The 12,308-nt window shown below is 37.5% G+C and overlaps 1 protein-coding gene across 2 annotated transcripts; it reads left to right on the forward strand.

The window, feature by feature from the left end:
- Positions 1-660: 660 nt before the first annotated feature.
- vsnl1b (visinin-like 1b) lies at positions 661-12,307 on the forward strand. 2 transcript variants are annotated; one of them, XM_065254551.1, is made up of 6 exons: positions 661-804; positions 1,793-1,917; positions 2,949-2,999; positions 8,542-8,708; positions 9,295-9,510; positions 10,637-12,307. In XM_065254551.1, the coding sequence occupies exons 4-6, from the start codon at positions 8,547-8,549 to the stop codon at positions 10,832-10,834; spliced, it is 576 nt and encodes a 191-aa protein (XP_065110623.1). In that variant the 5' UTR covers positions 661-804; positions 1,793-1,917; positions 2,949-2,999; positions 8,542-8,546; the 3' UTR covers positions 10,835-12,307. The 2 variants fall into 2 exon arrangements, with proteins under 2 accessions (XP_065110623.1, XP_065110615.1); XM_065254543.2 differs by lacking the exons at positions 661-804; positions 1,793-1,917; positions 2,949-2,999 and adding an exon at positions 5,272-5,662.
- The last annotated feature ends 1 nt before the right edge of the window (position 12,308 follows it).

Here is a 12,308-nt window from a genome sequence, read left to right on the forward strand (position 1 = left end):
AGCTAATTTTTTACGATATTCTATGGGGGAAAATAATCAATGGGCTTTTTGCCCGCTAACTTCCGGGTTGGCCTACAAAAATACGTCACCCCTGCCGCACTCTATAACCTAGGCGTCGTAAATAATGTAAAATAATATCTACACAATGTTTATTTATGTTATGATATTTGTATATATGTTATTCATAAAGCGCGTTTATCATATTAATGTGGATCGTCACGATGTGGGCGTGGTTTACTTTACAGACGGCCTGCTCTGTCAAGATCCAATAATCTAAATTAAGTTAATTTAGCTTTAATTAAATAAGCTTTAATTCACAAACTAAGAGTTTTCCGATACCATCAGTTACAGACACTCAACACAAAATGTTATTTTAATGGGTGTATCCATGTGTAGGAAGGGTTGTCTCTGGGGACATTTGAAAAAAGAGATTTCATAATAAACGTTTTTTTATCATAATGAGAACCCTTGAACATTGCATTTAATTGACATGAACTGTGCAGCCTTTTTCTGCCTTTGAATCAATGAATAATAATGAAAGTAAACCTAGAATGTTGTAAATATGTGATGGAAAGTTGCCCAGGTTCGGGATGTCTGTTGCCATGACAACAATGGACCTGTCTCCTGAAGGCTGGGTGACTTAGCTGCATGAAGCACACAGTAACACCCGGTTTAGCTTCATCAGATGCTGTGCCATTCACCTTGCTAAATCTGGAGCAACTCTGCAGGAGATTCGAGCCACCTTTTGCATTCTTTACCATACATCTTTGACACTTTGTCTTGTATTTTACCCTTGACTGGAAGGTAAGGTGAGAAGGTTTGTGTTGTTTTATCCATGCTCATTGTATCGGATTATGTGTAGTGTTTTATTCTTAGCAGAGCCACTGTCCGTCTACTTAATGTAAGATGATGGATGTGTGCATGGATCCATCGTAAAACCCTTTCACTGAATGCTGGAGTTTAATGAGACGGCTGAAGCCTGTATGACAACAACTTTTTCTTTACTGAATACATCAAGATGTTACGATGAAGAATATTTTTAAGATGTTTAAGATGTTACAATGAAGAAAATACTCAATTGACTAGAAATTAGTATTTGTCATTGATACCTCAAAGCTAAAAGAAAAAATATAGTATTTTCTCTTTTGCAAAAGGGAAATGAAGGCTATATTTTAGTCCCATTAAGGTTTTAACATTGTTTCCATTATGATATTAATTTTATGAAAATTACCCACATTTCCACAGAGCAACATTAATGAGAGTTTAGGTAAAAAACATTGTTTTAAGTTATGTATTTGATTTTAGACCCAGGATTGTTCTCTTTAAACCCTGAAAGTTTTACCATCTAAAAAGGTTTTATTACTCCCTACTGAAAAATCTTATGTTGGTTTTAGCTGGTCTCCCAGCTTGGTTTTAGCTGGTGCTGGTAGCAAGCTGGTCTATTTGTGTTTTGGTCACTTTTTAAGCTGGTCTAGTTGAACTTTGCTGGTCAGGCTGGAAAGACCAGCTGACCCACCAGCTTGACCAGCTTTAACAGGCTGGAAAGACCAGCTACTGCCACCTTAAACCAGCTACCAGCTTTTGCAGTAGGGCTGGCAATATGAGAGTAACATTTCCAGATTTCGAAGTCCAGTTTTAAAATTCCTTTCCAGTTCTCCTATGACTATGGAAACCAGATCTCTACTCAAAACTTCAAAAAAGTTAGAGTAGATGTCAGTACCAACCTTTGACAGTGAATGTCCTTTATGACCAATAAGCCATCATGTCAATGTTCGCTGTTTGTTGTCTTCAGATCTAACATGAGCTCCTGTGGATTTAGCAGCAGGATTGAGATGAAATGGATTTTCTAAGTCCTTATCCTGAGTCTCTTCTTCCAATAAGGATTCCAAGAAAAGGGGGAGTAAACTGGAATTGAAGGTCAGTCTGTGATGTTCTGAGTGTCACTGTTACTATTCCTTCAATTGTTGTAGATTTGGACAAATTATTAATTATTATTGTATCAGATCTTAAGTTTTCTCTGAATGGTGAACAATAATAAGACTTGGGGGGGGGGGCTGTTGACTCACATTGATAGATTGACAGGAGCAATTTATAGAGAGCAGAATATCAGCTCTTAAGGATGGATCTTTTCTTACATCTATGCTTTGGCAGACGCTTTAATCCCAAGTGACTCACTGAGCATTAAATCCATAATTTTTTAAACCACATAGCAATTATTCCATACATATTAGCAACCAACCAGAACACTCTAGAAACTACATGGCAATAATCCAGCACAACATCATGGCATGTATGCATGCACATGTGCCAAAATTCAGTGTCATCTACCTGCTGTATATTTTATGCATTGGACACTTTACATTAAAACCAAGTTTAAGATGCGGTTCTTTAAAACATTAGCTGCATATACCGTGTCAGTTATTGATTGGGCCAGAGTGGGTATCTTCTTCTGTTATAATTACATATTATGGCTGTACAGTATTGTAAAAAGCTCACTTCTCCCACTGGCATCTAAAGCCAAGAATGATGATGTCATGTCTGGCTATATCCCCAGAATGCATCATTCCTGAGTCTGATCTCAGTTCAGCAACACAGGATTCATCTATGATACCTCCTGCTTCTTTACCTGTACCATGACCTGCCATATAGTGTATCTGCCAGGGGTTTGCCTCATAAATGGTGTTTTACACTTGGTTGGTTAAAATTAACTTCATTAGCAAAATCCTTTAAACCTATTTATTGGTATAAATGAAAAATATGGTCTCACACGTCTGGATGCTATTGTGAAAGAGAAACTATAATGAGTAATAAATGTTGAGGGAAACATTAATAAGTGCTGATACTTAACATCTTTGATTTAAGACTTAACTTGACTAAACTTTTCTCCTCTTTACTTTTAATCTCAAACCTTTCTATGGGTTCCACTCATACGGATGGACCGCTGGCAGCTGTATCAGTCCTAGAGGAGAGCAACACCCAATACTAAGATGTTGTCACGGGTAAGATGGGAATTCTTGCTTTATATGTAGCAGGTGGTTTTGTCCTGTGGTCTGTGACAGATGCTTTCTATTCTCATTTTTAACAAAACCTCCAGGGTCAGAGGATTTCAGACCTGATGTCATTGAAGGATGTCATCTGGTTGCCGATATAAACACATAGATGTAGTTCAGAAAACTTGCAAGCAAATCAAAGACAGCTTTGATAATATAAAAACTATATGCATGAAATTTTATGTAAGCTCTGCCCATTAATGCATCAATATAATATTGTACTTTTCTATCTGTAGCTTTTGTATCAGTGGTTTGTTTCAGAGTGATGCTTTCCATGAAATACAGTACATTTTACTCTTACAGGGTTCCCACAGGCCCTTGAAAGTTTGTGAATATGGGGGAAAAATTCAAGGCCCTGGGAAGTTTTGGAAAATCTACATTCATAGATACAGGTCATTGAAAGTGCTTGAATTTATTTTATGCAAGAAGTTTTCTGGAAAAAAAATCCATATTATTCCCTGTGTAGTGTAGGATAATATCATAAAAATTCTAAACTTTTAAGCACACGTGCTAAACTGTTCACTTTAAATGCTTATATCTTCTGTATGCGAATGTTGATTTATTCCAAAATGCTTTTTTGCATAGTTGTGTTTGACAAATGAAAACGTCTCGGGTTACGTATGTAACTGTTGTTCCCTGAGAAGGGAACGAGACGCTGCGTCTCCCTTGCCATACTTCCTGCGTCCCTGTAACGCCGTCTTTGGCAATATTTCAGATAGCGATATACTTTCTGGCTCCTGCTTCACCCTGTCTTTGTCATTAAGCGTCACCATTGGTTGAATTTGATAAACACATTCAGACGCACTTACCCCTGGAGGCGTCCCCAAAGTGTCACCACAGTGATGCAGCGTGAGTTCCCTCGAAAGGGAACTGTAACAATGTATCTTAAAAGGTAACACAATGTAACCTTGCTCTCACTTGAAATGTGTCCCAACATTTAGTCCTTGAATTTGAGGGTATTAGACCTGGAAAGTCCTTGAAAGGTCCTTGAATTTGAAGTTAACTAAGGTGTGGGAACCCTGCCCTTAATAATGAAGGTGCTACATAAATAATGCCATAAATAACCATTTTTGTCTTTATGGTTCCATAAAGAACCTTTTTTTTAACATACAAAGAACCATTCTGTTTCACAAAAGGTTCTTTGTAGTGGAAAACTGGTCTTTAGACTTGTTCTACTGTGGCATTGAAGTGATGTCAAGATAAAACATACAGAATGCTGACAGATAACCAATAAACTGATTGTGAAATACTCTTTAATGAAAATACTCTGTCTAATACTTTAACTCTGAAATAATTTTGTTATATTTTATTTTGTATAATGATCTGAAATGTTTATGGAGTTAAGTGCACAGAATCTCATTAAAATGTTAAAGTATCAGACGTCTCTTTGAAAACACAAAATAGAAAACACTCAGTTACTGTTTCCCCTGAAATTGATTTGAAATGTTGAAGCCAATTAAATGTAATTTGAACAAAATGATAAATAAATTTGTTTTCCAACTGTTCAATTAACCGAGGCAGCTGTTGAGAATCAGATCTGAGAAGAAAACAGATCATGTTTGTGATTATAGAAAATTTGACTTTACCAACACATCTGAACAAAAATTCCAAACTTAAAACTACAAGCAGTATCATTGCATTATCAGACAATCGGATTTTAATTGAATCCTCATTTTGGGAGTCTGAGAGACCCCAAAGCCCCCAACTCATATCCACACAGCACTTAAATGTCTTGCACTATGACAATGCTTACATTGTTTATGTTTGATAAGACACTGGGTATAAAACATGAATTAATGCAACCCCTGCATGTATACATAATATGTATACATGCCATGTATACATGCCATTTCCGATTCTCATCCATCGCCACTGATGATATTTACTATAATTAAACAACAAACTAGTCAAGATTATCATTAATGCCACGTCTAAAATTGTGTATGTGTATTTTCACACATGTATGTTTTGCATAAATATGTGCCAGCCCCGGAAGGTGAGCTCCCCCACCTGAGTCTTGGTTCCTCCCAAGGTTCTCATCTAACACATCTTAGGGTGTTTTATCTGGCTTACTGAAGGGTTTGTAAGGCACAGTTGTTTTAAAGCTGCTTTGGGAAAATAAAACAACTCCATACAATAAAATTGACTTGTGCATACTGCATTAGGGACCTCACAAGTAAAGAATTGAAGTCTATTATAGAATATATAGCTCATTTATACCTTGCACGTATGCGTTAAAGCATTTTGGCAACCTTTTTCTTAATGCTAGAGCTTCATGTATCAAATGTGTGCGCTGCCTAATAGATTGTTTACAGACACGAGCACCCCTAAGAGCAGGGTTGCAAGCGTACAATTTGCGCAAACGCACGCCAGGGCTGAACGGCAGTGTAGTGTGGTGCTGATGTGGTGATGCTCGCTGTATGCCGCATGTCTTGCGTCGCATAGCGCACACAGACGGAAGAGGGCTCGTGCCATCCGGATTTACCTGTATACATTATTTGGCATTGCGTAAAAGCGGCGAATCCGAGGAAGTTGGGTTCGGCACACGCAAAACCTTAAGGGTCCCGAGCACCACCGCGCATTTCCAGTAGCCTCCTTCAAATAACTTTAAGGTAAGAGGGGAATGCATGCATGCATGCGTACGGAGCTGACATATTTATATGACTGCATCGGGTTCTCTCTTTTCTGGATGTAGCTATTTTAATGAAATGAAACAATCAGGTTTACACCCCCTAGGAAAACGCCAGGAATGAACGCATGAATGGATGAATTAGAATTCTGCATTGCATGGCCTGAATACAAGACACTGCGCACAGATGAGTACGTTAGGCTTTAATTGAAACAGTATGGAGTAGGATAGTATATTTGGCACACACCATATATATATAGGCTACCGCACCGTTGCATTTCTAACAAAAGCGCAGGGGTTGCTTGTTACTGTGCATTGATTTGGTGACAGTGCCATGATGCGTTTGGTGTTGTGTAATGCGTGAAAGGGACGAGCTGTTTGTCAGCCACAGATGATTTTTTATTATTTGATTTAAGCGCAGTGCAAAGCGCAGACTAACGCGACTGCGTCTTTTCTCTGCATGATGGATAGGATTGATCCAAATTCAAACATTTTAACATAAAAACAAATTTTAATTTATTTTGGAAAACAAGATTTTTGTTAGATGTATAACACGGTTATGTTTGACACATCAAAAGGTTTTAAAAACCGGTATATACATGTATATTATGTGGTTGGTGACGCGCATCTAGCGCATTACATCGTTTCTTATATTGTGTCTTCATTTTTTATTCCTGCATTTAATGGCTAATTATTCTGCATTGTTTGCCGGTCTTTTCGCGTCTCAAGGTCATTTGTTCAGCCATTGGTGCTTAAAAAAGACCCACCAGTGTTACGTAAGAGTGACTGTGGGGTTAATGGTGAGCCCAATTGCTGGCAGTTTTTAATAGAAGCGGCATTCATACGAAATGGATTTGATTCTGCTGTGTTTTTCACGTTCAGTCGCTTGACACATTGATGCAGGAGATGTTGCGAGCAGGAGTCGGGAGCTCCACATGGAGATGAAGCTCTCAGCCCCTCCCCATGTGTAGCCTATATTTTTACCAGATACCCATCTACACATCGACTCGTACAAAATACAGCCAATGCAACTCACACTTTATATTGCAGTGTTGCTGTCTCTGAATCTACAGGGGATATACAACTTATACTTCATGATATACTTACAAATTATAAAAAAAAAATGTACACTCTAAAAAATATGGATTATTTTTTAACCCAGCACTGGGTCAGAAAGGAATAAACCCTTGCAGCAGTTGGGTTTAATTAACCCAGATATGTTTACATTTGGGTTTATTATTGTTATTGTTTAATTTAAACAATGGGTTAAAACAACCCAGCATAACACAATGGGGGTTGGGTTCATCCCATTTTGACATAATTACGTTGAAAATAACCCAGCATTCTTCAGGGGTGTATATATATTTTTTAATATTATAAATTACTAATGTACATGTGTGACATCATTTATGCTGTCTGTTTTCTTCCATGCATATTGATTGGTTGTTAACTGTTTTTTTCCATGGCCGATGTTTAAAGAGCAGGGTGTTGGATTTAATATACATAGACAAGCCAAAAAGTAGATTATAAAATAGCTAAATTATCCAACAGTATTTGGCAATTGTGAGATTATGTGCCAATTGATTATCAAGTAGTCATTATCAAACATTAAGGAGCAGTTTCCCAGAAAGCGTTTAGATAAATTCAGCACTAGGCCTTAGTTATTTTAGTACATTTGCAAAAAACATTACTGATGTGCATTTTGAGATATAACAATGGCACTAATAAATTAAGATACGTCAGTGCAAAATGTTTTTAAATAAAGGCAGCACAAAAATTTACTTTAGTCTGGGACAAGGATAAGTCCTGTTCTGGAAACAGCCCCTACATTGTCAAGATTTTAGGAGCAGTCTTAACAATCGAATTTGCACATTTTGTTAAAGAATATAAAAACCTGATATAAATAAAAACGAGCTTTAAGCAAATGCAAGGTTTTCTTCTGGCTCCATTTACTACTGAATGAGGTGATGAACATGAAAGATCTAGAAAATGTAATTTCTAAAGTAAATTAGGGATGCACCGATACCACTTTTTTGGAATACGAGTACGAGTACTTGCATTTCAGTACTTGCCGATACCGAGTACTTATAAAAAACATGATTTAAATTTACAGGTAACAGCTTTAGTCATATAATTTAACAAAAAAACAAAGGATTAGTTTTCCAGTTTGTTGTAAACTCTGCCTCTTTGGACAACACAAGAGGCATTAACCCCTTACACGCCGCTCAAACATAGACATTTCTCAGACCGTGGTATCGAGGGACTTTTAACGAGTACGAGTACTTTAGAAAATGTGGTATCGAGGCCGATACCCGATACCAGTATCGGTATTGGTGCATCCCTAAAGTAAATGTAATAACATTTTGATAACCCAAGTATTAATCACAAAATAACACATTTTGGGGCAGTTTCCAAGACAGGGCTTAATCCTAGTCCCAGACTAAAATGCATGTTTACGATGCCTTCTTTTACAAACATCTTGCACTGCATTTTACATTTCTTAACATATATCAGTGCCATTGTTTTGTCTCGAGATGCACACCAGTAATGTTTTTTGTAAGGTATGTAAAAACTACTTAAATGTCCTAATATAACTAAGGCCTAGTCCTGGACTAATCTAAACCTCTAAATTGTTATAGATGGTTTTAATCCATAACAGCTGTCACTGGAGTGATAAGAAATATATATTAAGATGCATACCGATACCATACGTATACAATTTTGTACCTAAATGGCACACATCCGCACCGTTTTAAAATGTACCATCCCAGTGAGAGTTTTTGTATCTTTATTTCTAAGCATGTACACTTTAATCTCTGATTGTAATGCAACTAACTTTCACTATATTCATTTTTATTTTAGTAATCATGGGCAAGCAGAACAGCAAACTGACACCTGAGGTGATGGAGGACCTGGTGAAGAACACAGAGTTCAATGAACATGAGCTGAAGCAGTGGTACAAGGGCTTTCTGAAAGACTGTCCCAGCGGTCGACTAAACCTGGATGAGTTTCAGCAGCTCTATGTTAAGGTCAGAACGGCATTTAGCTTTATCCTTCCTCCTTTCTAAACTCTTGATAAACTTGTTTTGTTGTTGGGGCTTTTGCTCCTCATCCTCCACCAGTCATCTCCAGACCGTTATTAATGTTGGCATCACTGCTTTCCAACAAGTCAGTCTAACCAGAATATCCGAGGCTCTTGATCCAGAAAAAATTCGACTCAGAATCGAAGCTGTAATCTGTGTAATTTTATTAATAGAATGACTATTACTGTGATGATGATCGAAGTGAAAATGTGCAGTTGAAGATGTTCTTGTTGTTCCTGTGTCCAGCGTACAGAAGCAAAGTTGTTAAAGCTGCTGTACTTGATGAAGAATATTCAACATTTATAATGTCAAATAAATATTTTGTGTTAACTCACATGGATGTTTTCCAAAACTCTGCTGTAATTTTAGGAATAGCTTCAGAGACTTTAAAGCAGTTTATGCTCCACTGAAAATACAGCGTAAGAGTTAATGAGTTTGGAACAACAAGGCCTTTAATAAAACACAGCAGGATGCGTCCGTGACGACTAATAAAAACTGTCAAACTGATGGAGGTCTGGATTGTTCTCTGCAGTTCTTCCCGTATGGCGACGCTTCCAAGTTTGCGCAGCACGCCTTCAGGACCTTTGACAAGAACAGTGACGGCACCATCGATTTCAGAGAGTTCATCTGTGCCCTGTCCATCACATCTCGAGGGAGCTTTGAGCAGAAGCTCAACTGGGCCTTCAACATGTATGACCTGGATGGTGACGGCAAAATCACCCGGGTAGAGATGCTGGAGATCATAGAGGTACAGAGTTTCCCCTCCAAGTCTTATTCACCCTCAGATCATAGGTAGCTTATATATTAAATATTTGGCTATAAAAATTTGCCAAAAAAGTATAAAAAAGTAGCATGGGTATTTTTGTAGCAATAGCCAACAATACATTTTATGGGTCAAAATGATCAATTTTTCTTTTAATGCCAAAAATCATTCATGTTCCATGAAGATACTTTGTAAATTTCCTACCATAAATTTATTTAAAAAAATGCATTTATGATTAGTAATATATGTTGCTGAGGACTTTCAGTATTTAGATTATTTTGCATCCTCAGATTCCAGATTTTCAAATAGTTTTATCTCAGTAAAATATTGTCCTAATCTAACAAATCGTACAATACATCAATGGAAAGCTTATTTATTCAGCTGTCAGTTTTTGATGACAGATGACCTTTAGGAGCTGATGGGCGCAGACATTTTTATCTACATTTCATTGTCTTGGTAATGTTTGCCTGAAATGCTTTAAAGGGGACATGTCACAAGACTTTTTTCAAAATGTAAAATAAATCTTTGGTGTCCCCAGAGTATATATGTGAAGTTTTAGCTCAAAATATCATCTAGATAATTTATTATAGCATGTTAAAATTGACACTTTGTAGGTGCGAGCAAAATGTGAAATTTTTTGGGTGTGTCCTTTTAAATGCAAATGAGCTGATGAAATGCATACACTGATTGCCATAATGATGGTTTGTTGAAATTGAAACTCAATTTTGCTGTCAATTATTTGCTCTCTCTCTTTGCACTTAATGGAAGTGCCGTGGTTGGATAGTGCAGATTAAGGGGCGGTATTATTATAATAAGATCCCCTTCTGACATCACAAGGGGAGCCACATTTCAATTACCTATTTTTCCCATGCTTGCAGAGAATGGTTTACCCAAACTAAGTTACTAGATTGTTCTTTTGTACATTTTATAGGTTCATAGAAGCACTGGGGACCCAACTATAGCACTTAAAAATGGAAAAACTGATTTTTAAGAAATCGCAAATGGACGCCGCATGCCTCTCTCTTTTGTTTGCCAATGGCAGAGGTTTGATGAATATGCAAGCCGTCTTAACGCCTCCATGTGACATTTTCTGTCTCTCTCTTGTGTAAAGGCTATTTATAAGATGGTGGGCACCGTGATAATGATGAAGATGAACGAAGACGGCCTGACACCCGAGCAGAGAGTGGATCGGATCTTCAGCAAGATGGATAAAAACAACGACGATCAGATCACACTAGACGAGTTTAAAGAAGCCGCCAAAAGCGACCCGTCCATCGTACTGCTGTTGCAGTGCGACATGCAGAAGTGAAGCTGCATGCGCACGCTAGCATGCTACGGACTGAATACGTTATCTGTTTCCACTCTCATTTCCACAATGTTTGGACTACTTTTATGAACTTCCCGTGATTGACAAGCTAGTATGCATGAGAATGCTAAATGCTACGAGTTTAGAGTACTATACGTTTAATTTACGAACACGCACCAACGTGAGATGTGTAAATCAATCGAGTCCGGTCGTTTCATCATTAGTGAAGTGTTCCGCCGTATTTCATTTCTAACTGCAATATTTCAATATTTCACGTGCACACGCAGCTACGCTGCAGTATTTCACGCAGTAGTTTGGGTACTCGAATCAAAGCGTCACTTTAAATGTTGCGATGAAATCAGTCTGTCAAAGTTCAATACTTAAAATTACGGAGGGCGGAGAGGTTTGTGCGGCCCTCCACCAGATGTGCTTGTACTTGAAAATATAAATGTGAGTTATTTGCATGCATGTTCTAAGTGTAAAAACCTACTCTCTCTCTCTCTCTCTCTTCATTTTGGCCACCTTGACGTATAATACAAGGAAGGCCTTATATAAATGATAGTATCAATAACAATACTAATGTGTGAGATTTACATTTGTTATTCATCTGTCCATTCGATGTCCTCCCTCGGATGCACGTTTCCTCTTTAAGACTTACAATTGAATGTTGTAAAAGCTTCTCTTAGGCACATGCACATTATTTTAAATCGTTTTCATCTGCCATTAGCTTTTCCTCACACGAGGACCTGACAACCACTTATACTTGATTTTGATCGCTGCTCTACAATAGCTGACATGACGATTATTTTCGATTGTCTTTCATTATTTCTTACATTAACACATCATCACATGCATGAATGGTTGCTTGTGAATTTCTTATTAGTAATAATACATAAAGGGCAATATAACATTTAAAGGAGGGCATTTAATAATAGTTTTTGTTTCCCCTAGTAATACATCAAACCCAACGTGTTTGGTACATGTTAACCCTCGGTGTGCTGCATTTTTATTAAGCCGTTTTGTAAATCGATATTTCTACTCAACATTCACGATTTTTAACTTTACCGCAAGAGCTCGACCAAGAACTCTTGAATAGTTTTGCATTTCGTGCATCGATTAAACATAGCAGTACCCGCTTTATTTTATTCCCAGTATACTGCATCATCCGTATTTTCTGTTTACCAAGCATCTTAAATATACGATGTCCCAGATCTCGCACGAAACCCATTTATATCCTGTGAAATACAGGCTGCTTTAAATCCCTCTGGTGTCCGAACGGCTCATCCACGATATATATGGTGTACATCTCTGCCCTGTACATATTTGTACCTAATACGGTGAATCAAATCTAAGCAGTCATTTATTTGTGTAATGAGGTTTGTGTTTTATATGTGGCATGTTTTAACTCCATATGTACCAGTTGAACTGAAAACATTGTGATTAAAATCAATAAAACTATCTATGGGGTTGTTCTCAG

This window comes from Paramisgurnus dabryanus, chromosome 17, assembly GCF_030506205.2.
Source record: "Paramisgurnus dabryanus chromosome 17, PD_genome_1.1, whole genome shotgun sequence".
NCBI lineage: Eukaryota > Metazoa > Chordata > Actinopteri > Cypriniformes > Cobitidae > Paramisgurnus > Paramisgurnus dabryanus.

Coding starts and splice junctions, on each gene's coding strand:
- vsnl1b (XM_065254551.1), top strand. CDS start 8,547: ATGGGCAAGCAGAACAGCAAACTGACACCTGAGGTGATGGAGGACCTG. Junction 8,709..9,294: donor TTCAGCAGCTCTATGTTAAG/GTCAGAACGGCA, acceptor TGTTCTCTGCAG/TTCTTCCCGTATGGCGACGC. Junction 9,511..10,636: donor AGATGCTGGAGATCATAGAG/GTACAGAGTTTC, acceptor TCTTGTGTAAAG/GCTATTTATAAGATGGTGGG.